Source organism: Lynx rufus, unplaced genomic scaffold (assembly GCF_022079265.1).
Source record: "Lynx rufus isolate CCGP_SWC_20201006 ecotype Redwood Valley unplaced genomic scaffold, mLynRuf1.p SCAF_5, whole genome shotgun sequence".
Taxonomy (NCBI): domain Eukaryota; kingdom Metazoa; phylum Chordata; class Mammalia; order Carnivora; family Felidae; genus Lynx; species Lynx rufus.
The window spans coordinates 37,645,024-37,670,234 of record NW_025814867.1 but is presented as its reverse complement, the minus strand read 5'-3'; the positions used below and the strand labels follow the sequence as shown (position 1 = coordinate 37,670,234).

The 25,211-nt window shown below is 34.9% G+C and overlaps 1 protein-coding gene across 1 annotated transcript in view; it reads left to right on the top strand.

Moving 5' to 3' along the window:
* Nucleotides 1–25,211, top strand: part of ATR (ATR serine/threonine kinase) — a 101,278-nt gene that overhangs the window by 62,642 nt on the left and 13,425 nt on the right. The window contains exons 29-42 of the mRNA XM_047099529.1: nt 1,360–1,524; nt 2,560–2,651; nt 8,088–8,179; nt 8,406–8,583; nt 9,851–10,030; nt 10,467–10,626; nt 13,261–13,440; nt 15,195–15,337; nt 16,144–16,241; nt 16,680–16,912; nt 17,850–17,984; nt 19,521–19,721; nt 22,248–22,391; nt 24,712–24,862. Coding sequence (XP_046955485.1) covers nt 1,360–1,524; nt 2,560–2,651; nt 8,088–8,179; nt 8,406–8,583; nt 9,851–10,030; nt 10,467–10,626; nt 13,261–13,440; nt 15,195–15,337; nt 16,144–16,241; nt 16,680–16,912; nt 17,850–17,984; nt 19,521–19,721; nt 22,248–22,391; nt 24,712–24,862 — 2,152 coding nt within the window. The remainder of the gene's footprint in view (nt 1–1,359; nt 1,525–2,559; nt 2,652–8,087; nt 8,180–8,405; nt 8,584–9,850; nt 10,031–10,466; nt 10,627–13,260; nt 13,441–15,194; nt 15,338–16,143; nt 16,242–16,679; nt 16,913–17,849; nt 17,985–19,520; nt 19,722–22,247; nt 22,392–24,711; nt 24,863–25,211) is intronic.

Below are 25,211 nucleotides of genomic sequence, written 5' to 3'. Positions count from 1 at the left end.
AAGAACTGTTTATCTTCCCTATATTTACTTTACTTTCCATTCATTTTTTGACCATCCCAACATGACTTCTATCTCCATTCCACTGATAACTACTCTTACTCAGAAAATCAGTGGCCTCTATATTGCCAAATCCAATAAATGTTTCTTAGTTCTCATTTTCTTAATTTCACAGAATCATTTGATCACTCCTCTTTCATTAAGACGTTTGCTTTTATTTCATGGCTTCTGGGATATCACATTGCCCAGGTTCCTTTAAACTACTCTGCTTTCTCCGGACGCCTGGGTGGCTCAGTCGGTTGAGCGTTCGACTTCCGCTCAGGTGATCTCGCAGTTTGTGAATTTGAGCCCGCGTCAGGCTCTGTGCTGACAGCTCAGAGCCTGGAGCCTGCTTTAGATTCTGTCTCCCTCTCTCTCGGCCCCTCCCCCGCTCATGCTCGCTCACACGCGCGCGCGCGCGCGCTCTCTCTCTCTCTCAAAAATAAATAAACGTTAAAAAAAATGTTTAAAAAAAAACAAAAAAAGAATAAACTATTCTGCTTTCTCTTCTCAGTTTTATTTGCTATTTCTTTGCCTAGTAATATACTAGTACTCCCGTCTCCTACCCTGACCCTTTCTCTTCTTTCTATTCATTTCCTAGAGCATGCCATCTTTTCCCCTGCCTTTAAAGGACATCTTTGTGCTAAGTGCTCCCAAATTTTTATCTTCAACTTGAATATCTCCTTCGAACTCAGATTTGAGGCATCTCCCTATCAGTATATTAAAATACTTGTTTAGGGGCGCCTGGGTGGCGCAGTCGGTTAAGCGTCCAACTTCAGCCGGGTCACGATCTTGCAGTCCGTGAGCCGCGTCGGGCTCTGGGCTGATGACTCAGAGCCTGGAGCCTGTTTCCGATTCTGTGTCTCCCTCTCTCTCTGACCCTCGCCCGTTCATGCTCTGTCTCTCTCTGTCCCAAAAATAAATAAACGTTGAAAAAAAAAATTAAAAAAAAAATAAATAAAATAAAATACTTGTTTAAAATTTTATAAACTTTAAAATGCAAACACTTATAAACTGTATTCAACAGAATTTATCATAAGTTGTATTTAAAGAGAGTTGAGAACCTTTAAGTTCTTTGTGACTCTCATCAATAGCAATTACTAATGTAGATTTATATTTTAAGTGGAACAAGAGTGTTAAGATAATAAAATGTTTGTAAATAAGTTTATAATTTTACTGTGAAATCTGTCTTGAAGCAAATACTTACTGTTGCTTTGAGAAAAATTCTCATGTGCTCTATTCACATAAACTGGTGGTTTTACAATTTTAGTTCCAGTTGTGTTTTTTTCTCTTATTTGATTGTTTTTTAATGGTTGAACAAAGAAATTGTATGCTGCTATGCATGAACCTGATGGAGTGGCTGGAGTAAGCGCACTTCGAAAGGCAGAACCATCTCTGAAAGAACAGATCCTTGAACATGAAAGCATTGGCTTACTGAGGGATGCCACTGCTTGTTATGACAGGGCTATTCAGCTAGAACCAGACCAGGTAAGATAATAAATGAAAAGCAACATAATGAAAAGAGCCCTGAACAAGGAACTCTGGAAACCTTTGTTTCAATACTGTCTCTACTAGTGTCTGGAAAATATTTAATCATCTCTGAGCTTGAGTTTCCTGATTGATGAAATTAGACATGTGCTAGAGGATCTCAAAAATCTCTTCCCATGCCAAATTTCTGTGACCTTAGAAATCCCCCAAATGAATGATGTGTGTTGAGGAGTATATTTATATTAATGTGTGCTCATTTGCTTTAAAATTTATACAATTTTTGTTTGCAATTAAAAGTATCAATTTGACATACATTTTTTAATAATAACAATTATTCTCTACAGCCTAGGAAACATTTTCAGATTTTATATGCCCCCTACCAACCTTTATGAATTTCTGAAATGGTCCCTTAGAAATACTAAGCTATAATTAAAATGGGGGTGTGTTAACATATCTCCTGTTTACTGGGACAGGAAGGGAATTTAGAATTCTTGATTTATGATCTTGGCTTAGATTCTCTCTAATCTTACAGTATTGCTTTTTGTTGTATTTTACATGTTCATTTTCTCAGAAGCTCATACAGGATCCTTATTTTTCACAATCGTGTTTTCAGTTTTAAAGAATATTGCATAACCCTGTATAACTTTTTAGTTACTACAGCCCTAAATCTATTTTAATGTTATGAGCTTTGAGTTTTAATTTTTGTGTGAGAAATAGTATGGTAAATAATCTTTAAACAAAATATTAAAGAGTACTCATTACATTTATATTTGATTTGCACCAAAAGTTAAACCAAATCTGGAAAAAATAATAAATTCACTGTGAGAATTTTTTAGGTTGTCTGTGTATTCTTTTAATACTCACATATATTAGGACATTATTGGGGGCTTTACCATGCAAATCAATTGCTGAACTAAGAAGAGTAGGTTTAGTGAGGCAAATAGTACTTTTTATTGAATATCAGTTAAACAGTTTTTGTTTTCCACGATATATTTGAAGTGATTATTGCTATTTTAAATATTTTTAAATTTCTAGATTATTCATTATCATGGTGTAGTGAAGTCCATGTTAGGTCTTGGACAGCTGTCTACTGTAATCACTCAGGTGAATGGAGTGCATGCTAACAGGTAATTTTTATTTTTTTATTTTTTTTAAGTTTATTTATTTCGAGAGAAAGAGTAGTGGGGAGGGTCAAGAAAGGGAGAGAGATAGACTCCAAACAGATTTCACACTGTCAGCGCAGAGCCTGTTGTGGGACTTGAACCCATAATCATGACCTGAGCCGAAATCCAGAGTTGGATGCTTAACCGAATAAGTCACCCAGGCACCCCACAGGTAATATTTTTTTTAAAGAATGATTGTATTTTGGGCTACCTCAGTGGCTCAGTCACTTAAGCTTCCACCTTTGGCTCAGGTCATGATCTCGTGGTTTGTGGGTTTGGGCCCCGAGTTGGGCTCTCTGGTTTCAAGCAGAGCCCACTTTGGATCCTCAGTCACCCTTTCTCTCTGTCCCTCCCTCCCTTGTGCAGGCACGCTCATTCTCTTTCAAAAATAAACCTTAAAAAAAAAGAACGGGGGCGTCTGGGTGGCTCAGTCGGTTAAGCATCTGACTTCAGCCTAGGTCATGATCTCGCCGTTCCCAAGTTTGAGCCCCGCATTGGGCTCTGTGCTGACAGCTCAGAGCCTGGAGCCTGTTTCAGATTCTGTGTCTCCCTCTCTCTCTCTGCCCCTCCTCCACTTGCACTGTCTCTATCTCTCAAAAATAAGTAAACATTAAAAAATTTTTAAAAATGGATTTTCTTTTGTTATTGTATCTGAATCAAAAAATTTTAATCAGTGAATTGAGTTGACATAACATTTAGCAAAGAAATGAAATCTTTTATGTTTTCATGGTGCTGGAGATAGGCAACAAAAACTTTTTTTTCTACTTTGTCATAAGCTGATTTAGCACTTAACAGCTTACCTTTTTTTTGGTACCAAATGTGTTTGTTTATTTTATTTACATATATATATATGTGTGTGTGTGTGTGTGTGTGTATTTTATTTATATTTATATATTTATGTATATTGTATATACTTATGTATATATTGTATATATGTATATATTTATGTATATATATATATATATATTTTTTTTTTTAATTTAGACCCAAGCTAGTTAACATGTAGTGTAATAATGGTTTCAGGAGTAGAATTTAGTGATTTATCACTTACGTATAGTACCCATTGCTCATCACAAGTGTCCTCCTTAATGCCCCTCATCCATTTAGCCCATCCCCCACCCAGCACCCCTCCAGCAACCCTCAGTTTGTTCTCTGTATTTAGAAGTCTCTTATGTTTTGTCTCCCTCTTTGTTTTTATCTTATTTTTGCTTCCCTTCCCTTATGTTCATCTGTTTTGTGTCTTAAATTCCACATATGAGTGAAATCATGATACTTGTCATTCTCTAATTTTGCTTAGCATAATACATTCTAGTTCCATTCATGTTGTGGCAAATAGCAGGATTTCATTCTTTTTGACTGCTAATACTCCATTGTGTGTGTGTGTGTGTGTGTGTGTGTGTGTGTGTGTGTGTGTATACCACATCTTCTTTATCCATTTAGCAGTTGGTGGACATTTGGGCTCTTTCCATACTTTGGCTCTTGTGCTAGTGCTGGTATAAACATTGGGGTGCATGTGCCCCTTCAAATCAGCACTTCTGTATCTTTTGGATAAATACCTAGTAGTGCAATTGCTGGGTTGTAGGGTAGTTATATTTTTAATTTTTTGAGGGACCTCCATACTGTTTTCCAGAGTGGCTGTACCAGTTTGCATTCCCACCAGCAGTGTAAAAGGGATCCTCTTTCTCCACATCCTTGCCAACATCTATTGTTGCCGGAGTTGTTAACTTTAGCCATTCTGACAGGTGTGAGGTGGTATCTCATTGTGGCTTTGATTTGTATTTCCCTCATGATGAGGAGTTATGTTGAGCATTTTTTTCATGTGTCTTAACAGCTTATCTTCTGTCCCAAGAGTCTTTCTTGAATTATATTTGCTTTAAGACAGAAACCTTGTAGAGCTCACCTGCTATTGGTGAGGCTCGTACAAACATATCCAAAAAGTATCTAAGCTCTGTCTACATTATTAGCACCAGTTATTTTCTGTGTTGGGGAAGAGGAAATTTTGTGACTGGTTTACAGAATACCACTCTAGACTCTGTGTTTTTTCCGTAAAGGATTGATAAAAATGAAAGCTGCCTTCCGTTCCTAAAGAAAGTGGGTTTGTTATAGCAAGAAAATGATGCAAAAAAGTACTATGTATGTGTGGCAAAGATTAAGGCTGCATAGTTCTTCTGGTCTGGGGAGTAACTGTGGAGGTTTGTACTGCTCTCGAAGCTGCATTGTTTGGAGAGCTAAAGTACTTATTTCTTGATATATTTGCCAGATGCCAACTGACTATTCTGGGCAGTGAGATCAGATCAAAAGGGTTGGTATCTTAGTTGATCAGAGAGCACACAGGCCACTATTTTTAGTTAGAACTGTCAAAGCAGTTCTGCTAAGTATAGTTTCTATAAATTCCCAACTGTAATTTGCAAAGACTTCAAGTCTATAGTGTTTGAGAGCAGAGAAGCTCACTGTTAATCAGATGGTTTCACAGTAATGAAATTTATGAAACAAGGGAAGAAACTTTGCAGAAGCAGGTAAAGAATGGTTGTATGTTTTAGATGTTTCTCTAAATTAGTTGAAAGACTTCATAAGTAAAGTAATTTGGGAAGGTTCGTCATGGCTCAAACCTAGGTGTCAAGTTTCGTTATTACACATGCTGTAGAGTTAGACTCCTCTTCTCTTTGGTTGTGGGATACATAGAGGCTTCTGATCTATCATATATAGACAACAAACAGAGTTGATAGAGGGAAGGGGTGGGGGATGGGCTAGATGTGTGATGGGTATTAAGGAAGGCCCTTGTTATGATGAACAGTGGATATTGTATGTAACTGTTGAATCACTGAATTCTACTCCTGAAACCAATATTGCACTATATGTTAACTAACTAGAATTTATTTATTTTAATGTTTATTTTTGAGAGACAGAGCTCAATCAGGGTAAGGGCAGAGAGAGAGGGAGACACAGAATCCGAAGCAGGCTCCAGGCTCTGAGCTGTCAGCACAGAGCCCGAACAAGGCTCGAACCCCCAGAACCGTGATACCATGACCTGAGTTGAAGTTGAACCCCTAACCGACTGAGCCACCCAGGCGCCCCATCTAACTAGAATTTAAATAAAAATTTGGAAGAAAAAAAAAAGATTGCGCTATCATATTGGAGCAAGTGGTCATTGAGAGGATGTGTTTTCTTTGGGGAGAATATTTGCATTTTTTAAAAAAATTTTATTTATTTATTTAGAGAGAGAGTGTATGTGTAATAATGGGAGGAGCAGAGAGAGAGAGAATCCCAAGCAGGCTCTATATTGCCAGTACAGAGTCCAATGCAGGGTCCATGAACCTGAGTGGAGATCAAGAGTCAGATGCTCAACTGATGGAGCCACCCAGGCTCCCCAAGAATATTTGCATTTAAACAAATATTCCTCCAAAATTATTGAATGTACTTGACCTACACAATTACTCTTTTTAGTGAACCTATTTATGGGGATAAGTTCTCACAGCCTGGTCCTCATTACCTTTTGGTACTTCTTGGTATAATACTTGGTATGACACATCCCCTCTAGATAGCAAATCCTGCTAATTCTACTCAGATTTTGATCTTAAAATTTTGATATTTTGGCATCTGGTGATAAGCTTGTAAAGTTATTCACAACTGGACTTTTTGAAAACTACATTTCTTTTTTTTAATATTATTTTTAAGTAACTTCTATGCCCAGCATGGTGCTCAAATTCATGACCCTGAGATTGGGAGTCTCATGCTCTACTGACTGAGCCAGCAAGGTGCCCCAAACTACATTTCTATTGTATTTCTTTTAGCCTTATTCTAAATTGTTTTTGGTGGAGTTTGTATTTAGAAATTTGAGGATGTTTCATTTTTATACTGCTATTTTAGATTTTTTTTAATAAAAAAATCACTGTTTTACATTTTTTAAATGTATTTTTACTACAGAAAGAGCAAAGAGGGCTTTTTATGGCATTGATCCTAACCTCTCTGATTCTGTTACCTTATTTATACTATGAGGATATGTGTGCCTTTCTGTGTTGTTAGATAATTAAATGGAAAAATGTGCTCAGTGCAGGGTCTAGCATATATCAGATATTCAAATGGTATGATTAATAAAGAGGAAATATGGGGGTGCCTGGGTGGCTCAGTTGGTTAAGCTGACAGCTCAGAGCCTGGAGCCTGCTTTGGATTCTGTGTCTCTCTCTGCCCCTCACCCACTCACACTCTGTCTCTCTTTTTCTCAAAAATAAATAAACATTATTAAAGAAGAAATACTGGGAAAGTCTGGCTTCTATATAGTCATGATCTACAATATCATTATCCATCTTAGTGTCATATAAGTAGAATGTTTAGAAAAAATAATTACCTATATCATACTTGTTTTACAAATCCAGATTTTTTTTAAAATGTTATTTATTTTGAGAGAGAGGGGGAGAATCCCAGGTAGGCTCTGTGCTGTGAGTACAGAGCCTGACACAGGGCTTGAACTCATTAACTGTGAGATCAAGAGTCTGAGCTGAAATCAAGAGTCAGACGCTTAACTGACCAAGCCACCCAGGCACCTCTACAAATCCAAATTTTAAAGTAACTCAAAATAGTTTAAGAATAGATATATAATTTAAGCAGCTTATTTCATATCCTTTGTTATGCCATTGACACGTCATTTGTAACTTTCTTAAGCCCTTTTATTGAGTGACCTTATGCACCCTGAGCTGCTCCTGACCTAGTACCTGCAAGCTCCTCTATTTTTGCCTTAAACTTAATTCAAAATCCCAAGTTCTTAGAATTGCTTACCTCTGAATGTGTATATGTTCAGTTGGCTCTTTTTCCCCCTGCCCTTAGTTCAAGTTAAGCACACAGCTAATCTTAAAACTGCACTTTGTAATTATCCAGGCATTAATTCTGTTCTAATATATGGCGCAATTTAATTTGTTGGTCAATGGCATTTTTAAATTGCCCCTTTAGAAGTAATTATTGAGGGGCGCCTGGGTGGCTCAGTCCATTTAGCGTCCAACTCTTGATTTCGGGTCAGGTCATGATCTCACGGTTTGTGAGTTTGAACCCCACAGCGGGCTCTGCACTGACAGAGTTCTGACAGTACAGAGTCTGCTTGAGATTCTCCCTCTCTCTCTCTCTCTCTCTCTCTCTCTCCTCTTCCCACACTTTCTCTTCCTTTCAAAATAAATAAATATACTTTAAAAAAAGAACAAGAAGTAATTATTGAAAAAATGTTTTTTAGGGGAATGGAAACATTAAAAATCAAGGGTTTTTTTGGGGTAGAGATTATCATTTTGTATTTAAGTACAAAGTACAACACAATACAAATACAGTAAATAGAATAAATAGAGTATCTAAAACAATGAAAAAATCTCTAAATGCCATTTTAAATAAAGTTTAGTTGATACTGGCTTCTTTTAATAGGTCTGAATGGACAGATGAATTAAACACATACAGAGTGGAAGCAGCTTGGAAATTGTCACAGTGGGATTTGGTGGAAAACTATTTGGCAGCAGGTAAAATTACTTCTTAAAGTATAAGCAGTTTTAATATACTATAAATATTCAGACTTAAGTAGCTGAGTACCATCTATAATTAATCTTTCAGCTTGTTTTATAATTGCCTTCTTGTTCAAAGTAGAATGAAACCATCTGTTCAGTATTTCTGCTGACCATTTTACACATGAAGTAAACCTTGTTTTGGGGCCCCATGGCATTCCTTGACTCTACATTTATTTTTCAGATGGGAAATCTACAACATGGAGTGTCAGACTGGGACAGCTATTATTATCAGCCAAAAAAAGAGATGTCACAGCTTTTTATGACACACTGAAACTAGTGAGAGCAGAACAAATTGTACCTCTTTCAGCTGCAAGCTTTGAAAGAGGCTCTTATCAACGAGGATATGAATATATTGTGAGGTATTTGTGGGGGAGGGTCCATTTTATATTCCTGGTTTGTAAGTGTCTTCTGATAGATTTGGAATGTTTTGATTAGTAAATAACTGATGGTATGTTTGGTATCATGTGTATCTACATACAGTGGCTCTTTCACTCCTTTATCTTATGGTCACCCTATAGTTTTTTTGTTTTGGTTGGTTTTGGTTTGATTTTTTTTTTTTTTTTTTTAAGTAATCTCTGTGCCCAACATGGAGCTTGAACTCATGGCCCTGAGATCAAGAGTCATATGCTTTACCACCTGAGCCAGCCAGGCACCCCTCACCCTATAATTTTGTTTTTTAATGTTCTAATGTATATCCTCTTCATTGGAAAAGCAATTATGAGATTTCTAAAAATAAGAAAAACATATTTGTCCTGTTGTAATGTCATATTGTCTAGACATTTACTGTGCCTGGCACTTTGGTGCTCAGTACTTGTTAGTTTCCTCTTCTTCTCACTTAGAAATACATTTGACATTTCCCTCCCCCAAAATGTAGGCCTTACATTATGAGGAAGGAAAATTAACTTTTAGAGGTAAGGAAGAAAATGATGGAAAACATTTCAGGTCTGTTAGTTCACCTGAGAAAAATAATACATGTTATCATTGAAAAGATAAGTTAAGAACTTTTTTTTTTTTTTACAGTTAAAAGAATTTACTATAATTTGTATCAGCCCATTTGGAAACCGTTTAATGAAACTACAGATTGCACCACTGAGATTCTGTTCTGTAGATACTCAACTGCATCCTCGAACACTGAGTCATAGACACTGCATATTATATATGGAAAAAAACTTCTGTGAATGTGTCATGAGGGTTTCTATCATTCTTAGAAAAAATTAAAATTGTATTCATTTCACAGTTATTTACTGTCAGCTATGTCAGGCATATGCAAATATTTATGTTGATTCATAATGGATCTGTATTTTCTTTTATCTTCATATAGGCAATAAAATTTGATTTTCATATACTTGAATTTAGTTTTATATACCCTTCTCCAATTTACTTAATAGGAAATCGGGGACCATAGCAAAGCACGAAACATTTAAATCAACATTATTGGTGTTTAATACCTAATTTAAAAAGATAAAAATGTTACTGTTTATATACCAAGAATATATAAGATTAAAGTTCTTCCAAAGAAGACTGTACATTTTAGATTCTTCATGGCTAATTTAAGTACATGCTTTGTATATGAGATTAAGGGGCTGAATATGATAACATTTTAATATAGGCTCTATCTGTCTTCAGATTGCACATGTTGTGTGAATTGGAGCATAGCATCAAACCACTTTTTCAACAGTCTCCAGGTGATACCTCTCAAGAAGATTCTCTAAACTGGGTAGCTCGACTAGAAATGACCCAGAATTCCTACAGAGCCAAGGAGCCCATCCTGGCTCTCCGGAGAGCTTTGTTAAGCCTCAACAAAAGGTGTTTGACACTTTTTTTTTATGTCAGTTATCATGAATTTATTATTATACTTGCATATCCTTTGGGAGTATTTATCTTTCTTGATTTTCTCTCTGAATCTGTGTTTTTCTGTTATCAATTGTGTAGTTGAAATCTGTATAGTTGAAATGAACCTAGTACTTAAGAATTACTTTTGTATGCACTGTATCTTGTTTTTTTTATGTTCAAAACATATCTGGCAGAGGTACAGATAAAAGTTAGTATTAAAGTTTTCATAGACTTGTAATTGACAAAAATTGACCACCCTAGGAAAATTAAAATTAGTTTTTTAACAAATCAAATTTCTTTGATTTCTTTGAAATAGTATATTAACAAGATTCCATGTTAAGAGATATTTTTAAATTGTTGAATATACTTAAAAATTCTCTTTCTGTCTGTTTTTGTCATACTCATTTAGACCAGATTATAATGAAATGGTTGGAGGATGCTGGCTACAGAGTGCCAGAGTAGCTAGGAAGGCTGGTCACCACCAAACAGCCTACAATGCTCTCCTAAATGCTGGAGAATCACGACTTGCTGAACTGTATGTGGAAAGAGCAAAGTGGCTGTGGTCCAAGGTATGGCCAAGGGAACGTCAGCGTGTGTGTGTGTGTGTGTGTGTGTGTGTGTGTGTGTGTATCATATATATATATGATATATGATATATAAGATATATACATCATATATATGATATATGATATGATATATGATATCTATATACATATATATGATGTTGTAGATTATGTATGTCTTACCAAGGCCTAAGAGATGATCCTTAATCCCAATTCAGACTCTTTTCCTGTCGCCTTTCTTCATCATTCTACCATAATCTAGAAGAAACCATTTCGTCTTTCCTGAAGTCCCCAAATGGCTTTCCATTCAAGCTGAAAGTGCAATTCTTTGTTTTCATCTGCCCTCCTTTTTTTTCTTGAGGGAAGCAGCCAATTTTTACTTTGTTTTTACCCTCTCTGTATATAGACAGAGTGTGCAGTAGGCACTCAAAAACTTATTTGTTAAATGAAAATAATACTGTTCCCTACTTATATCCTTGGCAGATAATTAGTTCTGGGTAGACTTGCCATTTTCACTCAAGATTAATTTCTAATCTAGCCTATCAGGAAGGGTTTAGCATAAGAACAAAAGTGCCCAGCAGTCCCCAGATAAAAGCAATGGTAATGAGAAAGAAGCTTTTTGAGTATCTGAACTACTTGCAAAGGTTATGCCACAGATTTAAATGGCTGTTATTTATATATTTCCTTATGCTTGCCACCAGTCTAGAATTAGTAGTAAGCATAGCATGTTCTGAAAATTGACATTTAGCAACTATAGCTGATGCCATCTGTTATTGTGGAGGCGAAAGTAATGACTCAGCCTGTATTTGTCATTACCTGATCATTTTCTGAGCTAGTGCTAGTCTGTATTGTAATGCCTTAAATTCACTGTGTTCAAAATGCAATTCATCATCTACCAGTCAATAACTGCTTCTCCTATATTCTCTATTTTTCTACATAGACTCTATTGAATCCTCTCATCTAACACAGAAATCAGGGCATCATCTTGAACTTCTTCCTCTCCTTCATTTTCCACATCCAATTGGAGACTAAATCTACCATCATCCATCTTTTAATTTTTTTTTTTAAGTAGACTCTACCTGTAGACATGGGGCTTGAATTCATGACCCTGAAATCAAGAGTTGCATGCTCTACCAGCTGAGCCAGCCAAGTACCCCAGTTTGGATTTTTAAAAAAAATTTTAATGTTTTTGTTTTTGAGAGAGAGAGAGAGAGAGAGAGAACAAGTAGGGGAGGGGCAAAGGGAGAGGGAGTCACAGAATCCAAAGCAGGCTCCAGGCTCCGAGCTGTCAGCACAGAGCCTGATGTGGGGCTCATGAGATCATGACCTGAGCTGAAGTCGGACACTCAACTGACTGAGCCACCCAGGCACCCTGAATTTTTTTTTAATGTTTATTTATGTTTGAGATAAATAAATGAAAACTCACAGTGTGTGTGAGTTGGGGGAGGGGCAGAGAGAGAGGGAGACAGAAGCTCTGAAGCAGGTTCTGTGCTGACAGCAGAAAGCCCGATGTGGGGCTCACACTCACAAACCGTGAGATCATAACCCGAACCAAAGTCAGATGCTTAACTGACTGAGCCACTCAGGCACCCCATCTTTTGATATTTTGATACATACTTCCAGTTATAAAATAGAAAAGTCATGGGGGTGTAATGTACAGCATGGTGGTGACTATAGTTAATAATACCATATTGTATATTTGAAAGTTAAAAAAGAAACATCTTTTGAATCGTCTCCCTCTTGTTTATCTCTGTTGCTTTCATGCATGCCTTTTAACATTTACAGCCTCTAATAATATTAATAGCCTTTTTTTTAATTTGCCTATTCCTCTGTGCCCATCACTGCAATCTGTGATCTTTCTAAAATGGACATTGAATCATGTAGCTCCTCTGATAAATCTTCTGAAGTATTCTTCATACATTTATTATGAAGTCTGACCTCTAGAAAGTACACAAGGCTTTTCCTGATCGAGTTCCACTCTCCCTCTTCAGCTTCACTTGTCACTATCTCATAGACCCTTTAGGCGTCAGGTAAAACCAGATTACTTACCTTTTCCTGTAAAATTTTTATTCCTCCTTCTACCAAGAATGTCTTTCACTGAATACATTTCAAGAAAATTGCTATTTATTATTTAAGACCTAATTTAAATTATCTTCATTTGGTAACCTTTCCTGACTGTTGCTCTCCTCCATTTTCCTGTACCTTCATGTAGATTTAGAAGCGTCCCTTCTCTGTCCTTAATTATACCCATATATATTCCTCTGTTAATAGAACTTCACATCGTGTTGCTATTTTATATAGTCTATTTCTTCACTTGACTATGAACTTTTTTAAGCCAGAGATTTTGATTTATTCGTGTTTATCCCTAGTCATCTACATATGTGTTCAGTTTCTTGTACTTTGATTGACTGTAAGAATGAATGAGTGAATTAATGAATGAATTTGAGCTCTATGTGATTTGAAGCAATGCTTCCTTTTTAGGATTTTACTTTCACAGGAGGGAAATGAGACATGAACATGAAATTACAAAGATTTATACATAAAATATACTTAATGGTCTTTAAATGCTAACAATTTTGTTTTTCAAAAACAGAAATATGTTTTAAATTAAAAGGCTTATTGTTTCCTTTTTCCTTTTAGGGTGATGTTCACCAGGCACTAATTGTTCTTCAGAAGGGTGTTGAATTATGTTTTCCTGAAAATAAAACCCCAACCGAGAGTAAGAACATGTTAATCCATGGTCGAGCTATGCTGCTAGTGGGCCGATTTATGGAAGAAACAGCTAACTTTGAAAGCAATGCAGTTATGAAAAAATATAAGGCAAGTATATGTATAATGCAGTTTCATTAAGAGTTCAATCTTTTTTTGTTTTTGCAAATGGATAAAATGATTTTAAAGTCTGTATGGAAAAACACATGTATAAAAATACCCAGGAAACTTTTTGACTTTTTAGTAGTGTAGATAGCATAAGAAGAATTATCACGAAGCAAATACACTCAAGAAACCATCACCCAGGTCAAGAAGTAGAATATTATTAGTACTCTATGACCCACCCTTTCGCCCTCCTAAAGGTAATCACATTGCAGCCTGCAATTTTTTGAACAAACACAATGTATACCTTCCTTACTAAGTATTAAGCTTTACATTGATGGTATTGTGAGAGAGCTACTTCCCAATAACCCATGAATCAAAGAAGAAATTGCAGTGGAAATTTAAAAATTATCTATAATAATAAACTAAATGATAATAAAAATACAACCTATCAAAACCTGTAGGATTGGGGGGGCACGTGGCTGGCTTAGTTGGAAGAGCATTTTTTTTTTTTTTAAGTTTATTTATTTATTGTGAGAACAAGAGGTGGGAGAGCACAAGCAAGGTAGGGGCAGAGAGAGAAGCCCAAGCATTTTCTAATCCTGAAATTTTTTAAACCTGAAAATTTTTGTATATTTCCTTCATCCTCTTTGCTTCAGTGACTACATGGGGAAGGGACACTGGCAGCCTTGTCCCTGTGGCTGGTTGGGCATATGAATCCAGCATTTGTTCCATACATCTAGTCATGTCATTCTCTCCTCTATCCACAGGCAGGTTGCCATCTATAATAAATTTTCAAGAATAGATTCAGGGTAAACTCAAGATTTAAGGTTCCTGGTTCAAACTATGTTCTCAAACTTGCTTGAATTAAGAGTGAAACTTCATTTAAAAGTTTTTTTTTTTGTTTTTTTGTTTTTTGTAGTCAGCCATCCTATGTATTTTCCATCACATTTCAAATAATGTTATTTTAAAATAAATACACAAGGCAGGAAAAGGGAAAGGAAATGATATAGGGGACAAAGTAAGAGTGACCAGAAAGGTTGGAAAAAACTTGGAAGATTGTGGCCTCACAGAAGTCAAGGGAGAAAGTGTTTCCAAGAGGAAGTGGTGAGGACAACAGAAACAGATGCTGAAGAGAGTTCAAATGAGACCAGAATTGGAAAGGATCTTTTAGATTTAAGGATCTGCTTTAGTGGAATACTGAAGACTGAAACCATGAAGAAATAGTTTGAGGAGTGAGTGTGAGGTGAATTCTTAGAAACCGGATTATGAAGTTGAGAGGGAGGACAATTATCTGTGACAGATCTTGGAGAAAAATAAGATGTAATTTTTTTTTTTAGCCATATTTTTATGCTTTTAAACCCTGTCCTCAGGGCTTTGATATTCTCCTTTCACTGAGATTTTTTTTAATAAAAAAATATATATGCACACATTCATAAAACACTTTAATCCATCTGGAAATTATTTTGATGTATCATATAAAGTGGCAATGTAAATGGAGTTTTCTTTTCCTAAATAGCTGATTATTCTGCACTATTTCATGTTGGCCAGTGGACAACCCACCAGAACCAACCAGCTATCCTAAGAAAACCTTTTTAAGAAAACAGCTATTCTTTATCCAAATCAAAGAATCATTGTTCCTTTGACTTTGCTCTGCCTCCATGTGGGTCTCATACTTTTGATCCCTAATCATCTATTCATACTTTATTTCCCAGCATAGTTTGGGGGTTTCTTAGGTGAACATCTGGTATTCCCTTTTACAGGATGTGACCTTGTTCCTGCCAGAGTGGGAAGATGGGCATTTTTATCTTGCCAAGTACTATGACAAATTGATGCCCATGGTCACAGATAACAAGATGGAAAAGCAGGGTGATCTCATTCGGTATATAGTTCTTCATTTTGGCAGGTAAGTGTGAGAACTGTATATGTGCTGATTAATTATGTCAGAGTGCCTCTTTTATCACAGATCTTAATGTGTTCAGGATGTTTTCTGTTTCGCCACTGATTCAGTCTTTAACCTTAGATAAGATATGTTTTTTCTTTATATCATTCTTTCTTCCTTTTAAAAACTAAACTTTATTAGTGGAAAAAGTAGTGTGTGTGTGTGTGTGTGTGTGTGTGTACATTTTTTTTAAATTCAGCAGTACCAGTATTATACAATGAAAATTAAGTGCCCTTCCCATTCCAGACCCTCAGCTTCTGAGTCCCCCTCCCTAGAATTTTAGAAGACTCTTAATGTAATATATTTAGTGGTTATAATTAATTACCAATGGAATGTCTCCTTCCTGCCCATTCTGCTAAGAAATACATATGAAAATCATTTTGACATTAGACTTGTAGAAAGAGCTTATCTCTTAGACTAGATAACAGGTGAAATATAACTTGATTTTATATATATCAGTGTATTATAATCAAATAGTGTATTGTCTCATGCCTACTGTTTACATTTTCACATATTACTTCCTAAGAAGTAATAATGACATTCCATTCATTCTTCTTGGCATAGGCAATGTGGAGCTTAGTGAAGAATATAGTAACAAAAAGAGATAAGGGAGTCGAAGGTAACCTCTACTAAGAAGAAATACTGACAACATAATTTTTGTCAGAAGGCTATGCAAAATTCAAGTGGTAGTTTAAGTCTTTACATTTTAATCTACATAATATAAAAAAAGAGCACTGTGTTAATAACATTCTTTTTCTGTAAAATCGCAGATCTCTACAATATGGGAACCAATTCATATATCAGTCAATGCCACGAATGTTATCACTATGGCTTGATTTTGGTGCTAAGGCATATGAATGGGAAAAAGGTATAATTTTTTTATGTAAAAATTTCAAGGGGTAAGAATTTTAACTTTAGCATAAAGTCACATTTGGCTTGGCAATCTAACTTACAAAAAGCTAGAAATAAATTTGGTAATTAAGATTGCATGTAAGTGTGAGTAAGAAACTAAAGTTAAGAAAAGAGAAAATGCATGGACTTAGTTGTTAGTCCATGGACTAAACGCATGGACTTAGTTGTTGCAGTTCACAGCCTGCAAATGAGAATCTTCTCATTCGTTCAAGAACCCAACACATATTGAGAGGAACTAGTTTAAACCAAATAAGTTATCCTAAAAATTACAATGAACTGTGGCTTATTCTGTGTTTCTAGTGAAAATTAATTGCCCTTGAGTTTTTCAGTGACCCTGAATATTTTAACTGTTTTTTCTTCACTGTTTTTTTAACTTTGATTTGTTTTTTTCCAGCTGGCCGTTCTGATCGTGTACAAATGAGAAATGATTTAGCTAAAATAAACAAGGTTATTACAGAGCACACAAATCACTTAGCACCATATCAGTTTTTGACTGCTTTTTCACAGTTGATCTCCCGAATTTGTCATTCTCACGATGAAGTTTTTGTTGTCTTAATGGAAATTATAGCCAAAGTGTTTCTGGCCTATCCTCAACAAGCAATGTGGATGATGACAGCTGTGTCAAAGGTAATATAATAGTCACTACAGTGTCATTTTCCATTTTATATGGCATTGATTATTTAATGTTAATATGAAGATGTAAGTTCCATTGTTTCTTTCTTAGATTAGTAGTAAAACATTAATTTTAAATACTTGAAAAAAGAGAAATTAAAGCATTATATGTCATTTTAAAGTTCAGGAATATGTACCATATCAAATGAAAGGACAGGTACGTTAAGGTCAAAGAATTCAGCATCCTGTTTCTCTATGAAGTCTAATAAACTTTTAGTGCATGGTATAAAAATGGTAGCCTACTTTTTTCAAAGTGTTTTATCTAAAGTACCTAAACTTTTAATAATAGAAAAGCTTTATTGCATTATTAATAAGCATTTATAAGGTGATAAATATATTTAATTATAAATATTTTGGAGAATTTGGAAAATACACAGAGATCTAAAAAGGAAAACTAAAATTCACTAATTCTACCATTAATATTCTTCTGTATTTTTGTATGTATATTTTCTATGCATATTTTAATGCTAAATTTGGATTATAGAGTTAGAGAATTTGATATTTTTCACCTACAATTGTTACCATAAGCATGTTCATATGAATTCAATATTCTTTGAAGACACAGTTTTAATAATTATATAAAATTCTATAGTAATTTATTTTCTGTAATTTATTTAACTGTTGGTTTTCCATAGTTTTACTCTTGTAATACATCTAGACACATCTGTATTCTCATTTCTGATTATTCTACCAGGATAAATTCTAAGAATGGAATTCATAAGATAACAGCATTTTTATGGCTGTTGAAAGCATTGCCGAATTGATTACCAGGAAATTTGAGTAGTATAAATTCTCGTCATCATCATGAATACTTTTTAAGTTGATTTGTGTCAAAATTTTGTTATTTTTTAAAAATCTTTTATAAAACTACATTTAATTTTTTTTATGACAGTCTTCTTATCCCATGCGTGTGAACAGATGCAAGGAAATCCTAAATAAAGCTATTCATATGAAAAAATCCTTAGAAAAGTTTGTTGGAGATGCAACTCGCCTAACAGATAAGCTTCTAGAATTGTGCAATAAACCGGTATGATCATAAATCTTACTACCTATAGACCAGTACTGGATAATTTATACAAAACTTCTATATGATTTTAGCTGGTTGTCTTTCATTTGATTAGTTAAGTGAAAATTCTAACAAATGAGTGTACACATACATCAAAATTCATCAAATTGTGTACTTAACCTCAATAAAGCTGTTTTTAAATTTTCTAACCTGTCCCTCTCTCAAACAAATATACTCAAAAATTTCTAAAAGCTCTTTTTAATGTAGATTATTCAGAGAGTAAATTATCCATATCTATTAGAAATAATTTAAGTAGAGGGATATGAAATAGGCTCTAAAAATATAAATATGTAAAATACTCATAGTTATCTCTGTTATTATTTTGTGTCATATCTTTAAAGTTTCAAAACTTACATGTTAACCTACAGATATGAGAGGAAAGAAGATTGGAGTTTTGATTTTCATTTCATTTCATTCTTTCAGTACACATTTATTTCATTGCCTATGAGGGAACAGGCACTATGCTGAAACAAAGATAAATAAGACATGTTCTGCTGCCTTGAGGAGTTGATAGAATCATAGGGAAGAAAGGAGATGATTATCATCTAGTTTAAAAACTACTTTTTTCAGTATATTTCTGTAATGAACATGCTTAAGGGGTAACCCACTCTTTTACCCAAGGAATTGGAAAAGTACCCTAAAGAATACCTAGAAAAGGTAAAAGTAGGGAATGAGGATAGTTATAAGGAGGGAGAAAGAGACTCTTTATAAGTAAATAGCTAGATTTCACTTTACATACATATTCAGTCTATTAGCTCTTTATAGATAAGAAAATACAGACTATTCTGTCTCACCTTCCCTTCATCAATAAACGCCTTGAAAGAAAAATATGTTTTCGCTATCTGCATTAGTCCTATTTGACCTTTGATGTACTTGGCATTATCAAAGATGGTGTTATGATAATGGTAAACATTTACTATGCACTGGCACTTTTCTAAATTCTATACATGTATAAGTTTTCAGTTCTTTATCTGAAATTTTTGTAGCCAGCTACATTTAGGAATTCAGAATTTTTCAGATTTTTAAAGGTAATGCAGTGTATGTACTTAATATTGAGTATCCCTACTGCAGTTATTCTGTTAAAATGTCCCATAATCGGTTACATAACTGTTTCTGCAGTAAAACATACTAATCTTTGCTCTAAGAAGTTCAGGTATCATTTTGCTGCCAAATGAGATTTAGTACTGAATAAAAGGTTTGATTTACACAACTTTTTGGATTTTGTAATAGGGGATAATAGACTATATGCCTCTATTATCTCCTTTATTATCTCCTTTGGTCATTAAACAGCCCTGTGGTATAGGTACTATTACTGATGCAGTGAAAGAATACAGAGTAGGTAAAATGAGATGTATAAAAAATTCTTAGAAAACCACTGACTGCTTAACCATTGTAATTAAAATACTGTAGAAATGAAATTTTTGTTTTGGTTGAAATTAAGCATTCTACAATTCAAGGTAAACACAGAGTAATTAAAACGTACTGTTTTTCCCCCAGGTGGATGGAAGTAGTTCTACATTAAGCATGAGCACTCATTTTAAAATGCTTAAAAAGCTGGTAGAAGAACCAACATTTAGTGAAATCCTCATTCCTTTACAGTCAGTCATGATACCTACTCTTCCATCAATTCCGGGTGCTCATGCCAACCACGAGCCATTTCCTGGGCATTGGGCCTATATTGCCAGCTTTGATGATACGGTAAACTTCAATGTTACATAACTAACTACAATTTTAAAATTTAGTGAAGTTCGAAACGGCAAAGTAAGTTTAAAGGTGTCTTTCTCAGAGAGTAAGTAAATTGGATTTACAAAGAAAAAAATGATTAGAAGTACAGAAAAGTAAAACTTTATACCAGTGGGACAAAATTAAATGTTAAAAATGTTCCCAAGATCTGTGACCCATAAAAATATCCATATGGAGAAGACTGGTACTTTTTTAATGTGTATTATGATGAACAAGAGCCATGCATCTTAAATAGCATACTAGGGGAGATGGTTCCTTCAGAATTTTTAGCTTTTTATGTCCTCCCTTGAACACATTTTCTCTTCTCAATTTTTCTAGTACATATTGCTAACATTACATGTTTTTTTCTAATCATGTGCTACCTTTGTTTTGTCAGCTTTTCAATCATATACATTTTATCTTCCCTTGTGCATTGTAAGATATACACACACAATATTTAGACTTATTTTCCTTTTAATCATGTATAACCCCTAGGACAGTGTCCTTAAAAAAATGATTAACTGAGTATTTTGATTTTTTAGATGTTCATATTGTTTTAGTTTGAGTATAATTTTTATTTTCCACAATTTGACTTTTCCATACTTTCTTTTGTCCTAAAAATGGAGAAAAAAATGAGAACAAAATATAGTTTTTGTTTATACTTTGGAAGGACACAAAATTCAGCTAAGAAGAACTTGATTTTTTTTTGAAGTATAATATGTAACTATAAATGTAACTATTTTATTTTTTATTTTATTTTAATGTTCATTTATTTTTGAGAGAGAGAGCAAGAGAGAGCGCATGTGTGTGAGTGGTGGGGGAGGAGCAGAGAGAGAAGGAGACACAGAATCCAAAGCAGGCTCCAGGCTCTGAGCTGTCAGCGCAAAGCCTGATGCAGGGCTCGAACCCACAAACCACGAGATCATGACTTGAGCCAAAGCTAGTGCTTAACTGACTGAGCCACCTAGGCACCTAAATATATGACTATTTTAAAGAAATGGTACTAGAGCATTTCTAAGTGAATTTTTTTTAATGTTTATTTAATTTTCAGGGAGAGAGTGGGTGAGTGGCAGAGGGAGGGTGGGAATAGAGGATCCGAAGGGGGCTTTGTACTGACAGTAGAGAGGCCAACATAGGGCTCGCATGCTTGCACTCATGAACCATGAGATCATGATCTGAGCCGATTTCAGATGTTCAACTGACTGAGCCATCCAGGCGCCCCCTAAGTAAATACTTTTCATAACTGTGTTTGTTCCAGCAAGTCTATAGATCAAAACATTTAATTGCTTTATAGCCAGATACTAAACCATATAATGAAATCATTCTTACTTACAATCAGGTTTTGTTTTTAACTTAATAATACTCAGCTTATTGACTCACCTTATTAGGTAGACTTGATTTTGGAAAGAGTTTCTTTTTTCAAAAATCAAGTTACATTAAATTGATAATCATTTCTTACCCTAAAGACATTTAGGGGCACCTGGGTGGCTCAGTTGGTTTAGCGTCCGACTTCGGCTCAGGTCATGATCTCACTGCTCGTGAGTTTGAGTCCTGCATCGTGCTCTGTGCTGACAGGTTGGAGCCTGGACCCTGCTTCGGATTCTGTGTCTCTCTCTCTCTCTCTCTCTCTCTCTCTCTCTCTCTCTCTTTCTACCCCTCCCCTGCTTGTGCTCTGTCTTTTCCCTCTCTCAAAAATAAATAAACATTAAAAATAAGATTTAAAAACAGTGCCTACAGCTCTGAAGACCGGCTCTGAAAAATGTTTCAAAAGTCATTTAAACATTGTGACTGTTCTGAAGAGAATACCTAAGTTTAGATGTATAAGCACTTATATTGCTGATAAAGTAATCCTTGTACTTTATATCCACTCCTAATGGGTGAAAATGGGTCTCTATTCATGGGCAACCCATTCTTTTCATAGATGATAGGTGATTACGATCAAAGACATCTTTAAAGGGGCACCTGGGTGGCTCAGTTTGTTAAGCGTCATGTCAGGTCATGATCTCGCATTTCGTGGGTTTGAGACCCATGTCAGGCTCTGTACTGACATCTCGGAACCTGGAGCCTGCTTCGGATTCTGTGTCTCCCTCCCTTTCTGCCCCTCCCCTGCTCATGCTCTCTCTCAAAAATAAATAAACATTAAAAAAAAAAAGAAATCATTAAAATAATAAACTTACACAATATAGGTGGTTATTATATTCTTTTTGTTAGGTAGCACAATTTTTAAATATAAAAGTTTAAATGGGGGTGCCAGGGTGGCTCAGTTGGTTAAGCGGCAGACTCTTGATTTCAGCTCAGGTCATGATCTCATGGTCCTGAGATTGAGCCCTACATCAGGTGCGCGTGCGCGCTCTCTCCCTCCCTCCCTCTTTCTCTCTCTCTTTCTCTTTTTCTATTGTTCCCCCTCTCCCCTACTCACACACACTCTCTCTCAAAAAAAATAAAAAATAACAAATTTAAAGAATCTTGACCTTAACTTATATGTAATTCATCATCTTTTAGGTGGAAATTCTTGCATCCCTTCAGAAACCAAAGAAGATCTCTTTAAAAGGATCAGATGGAAAGTTCTACATCATGATGTGTAAGCCTAAAGATGACCTGAGAAAGGATTGTAGACTGATGGAATTTAATTCCTTGATTAATAAGGTTTGGAGATAGTTTGCTTTAATTTTAGAATTACAGTAATTACTATCATTGTGATAGGAACTTTTCAGTATGCAAATAGATCATTCTTAAAAAGAGAATGAAATGTACTACCTTTTTTGTTTTCACTTAATTTTTTTTTAATGGGGATAAAATTTACCATTTTAACCATTTTTAACTGTTCAGTTAGTGACATTAAGTACATACACATTGTTGTGCAACCATCCCCACCATCCCTCTCCAGAACTTTTGCCATCTTTTCATACCAAAATTCTCTATCCAGTAAACAGTAAGTCCTCATTCCTCTTCCTCCCCAGCCTCTGGTAACCACCATTCTACTTTCTATCTCTATGAATTTGACTACTCTAGGTACCTTGTAGAAGTGGAATCATATAGTTTTGGGCCTTTTTTACCGGCTTTTTCACTTGGTATTGTCTTCAGGTTTCATCCATGTTACAATGTGTCAGAATTTTTTTCCCTTAGAGGCTGAATAATATACCATTGTATGTGTATATTGCATTTTGTTTATTCATTCATCTATCAAGGGACACAGAATGTTTCTACCTTTTGCTATTGTGAATAATGCTGCCATGAACATAGGTATATAAATAGCTCGTTGAATTCCTGCATTCAGTCTTTTGAGTGTGTATACAGAAGTGGAATTGCTGGGTTCATGTAACTTTTTAAAAAATTAGATTACCTTTATTATATTGAGAAAAATGTGTAAGATGTGTTAATGAGGGAAAATATTTTCTATTGAATGCTTTTTTTTTTTAATGTTTATTATGTTTTTTGAGAGAGAGACAGAGAGCACGAGTACAGGAGGGGCAGAGAGAGAGGGAGAGACAGAATCTGAAGTAGGCTCCAGGCTCCAAGCTGTCAGCACAGAGCCCAACACAGGGCTTGAACTCACAAACAGCGAGATCATAACCTGAGTTGAAGTCAGATGCTTAATCGAGTGAGCCACCCAATCGCCCTTCCCAAACATTTTAAATAAATTTTTAAAAAAGTCCTTCATTTCATATTGCCTTTGAAATGGGCTTTTAGTGTGGTATAAAGTTTTGTTTTGTTTTAATATTTTTATTTATTTTTGAGAGAGAGCATGAGCAGGGAAGGGGCAGAGAAGGAGGGAGACACAGAGTCCAAAGCAGGGTCCAGGCTCCGAGCTGTCAGCACAGAGCCCGATGTGGGGCTTGAAATCGGGAACCGTGAGATCATGACCTGAGCCGAAGTCGGACGCTCAATCGACTGAGCCACCCAGGCGCCCCTAAAAAACTTTTTTTAAATGTTTGGTAAATTGGTAACTTAATTCACTGACTGTTAAACCAATTAGTATGTTCATCCGAAGCTCCCTTGAGTGTTTTTCTGGTTAGGAGTATTAGATGGCCTGGCTTTAGTTTATAAATGTATCTTTTTCAGTTTTGTTACTGATTAATTTATTTCGTTACTATTCTCCTCATTGCCATGGTCAGATACAGTAGCCTGATTTTCAAAAACTACAGTCTGTGTTTGTCTAGGAGACCACAAACTGATCTTTACATGTAAATTCTAATATTATACTGTTTGGCTGACATTTATGTAGCCTACTTATTCCTGGCATTTAAAATATGTTTTTGGCTAGTGGTTGTGCTTTTGAATTGGACAAATTGCAATTATACTTGTATGCTTAGTCTGTTTATGTCCTACAGTTCCAGAATTAAACAAAATACTGTTTATCCTTTCCTAAATTAATTCAGAATTAATCAAATGAGATGTAAAAAGCTTTCTTCTGCTAGGAGATAGTTTTTCAAATGAAGCTGTAATATCAAGCTGCAAGAATAAAAATAAAACTTTTATACGATATATAAAATAAAAATTTTAAGGACATCATAAAACTCATACTTTTTTGTTTATAAATTTTTGAGATAATCAAAATTAAATAGCAGTCTTTGTACCTAAGGACTTAATATTTCAGTAATATCTATAAAGCAATAAACAGTGAAAGAACATTTTGTCATTGAATATACAACTTTAATACTTTCAACACAGTATCCTCACGTTAATAATTAAAAAAGTGAATGGGTTGCCCATGAATAGTGAATAATTCTCAGTCAATAATTAAAAAAGAGGGACTTGCCCAAGGCATTTTTAATGATTTGGAAAAAAGAGGATGGATACTATCCTAGTAGTATCCTTTCCTACCATTCTGAAGAATTATTCATCTATACCACAGAGTAAACTTTCACTGACATTCTTTTGCTATGAAATGAATAATTTTTAGATATATTTGACATGACATGTAGAATTCTGAATTTTTAAGTTTATGTGTTTTTTTTTTTAATAGTGCTTGAGAAAAGATGCAGAATCTCGCAGAAGAGAACTTCATATCCGAACATACGCAGTTATTCCCCTGAATGATGAATGTGGGATTATTGAATGGGTTAACAACACTGCTGGCTTGAGACCTATTCTGACCAAACTATATAAGGAAAAGGGTAATAAAATGAATTCTTAAAGTACAAATATATAATGAGTATAAAATCTACTAACATGTATAATTGTTATTAACATATCTCATTGTACCTTTTTTTTAATAAGCCATAGTAGAATTTCTAGGTCAAATGATAGTCTATATACAGAAGTACTAAGGTGTTTGTCTTTACACCTTCCTTCTCTATCTTTATCCCGAAAAATTTGATGTAGCTTACAAAAATGTACATGAAAATTTGTTTTTCACAGAGGTTTTGGTTAGCAATTCTGAAACTACTTTACATGTATACTCAACTTTATTTTTTATTTATTTATTTTTAATGTTTATTTATTTTTGAGAGAGGAAGAGAGAGC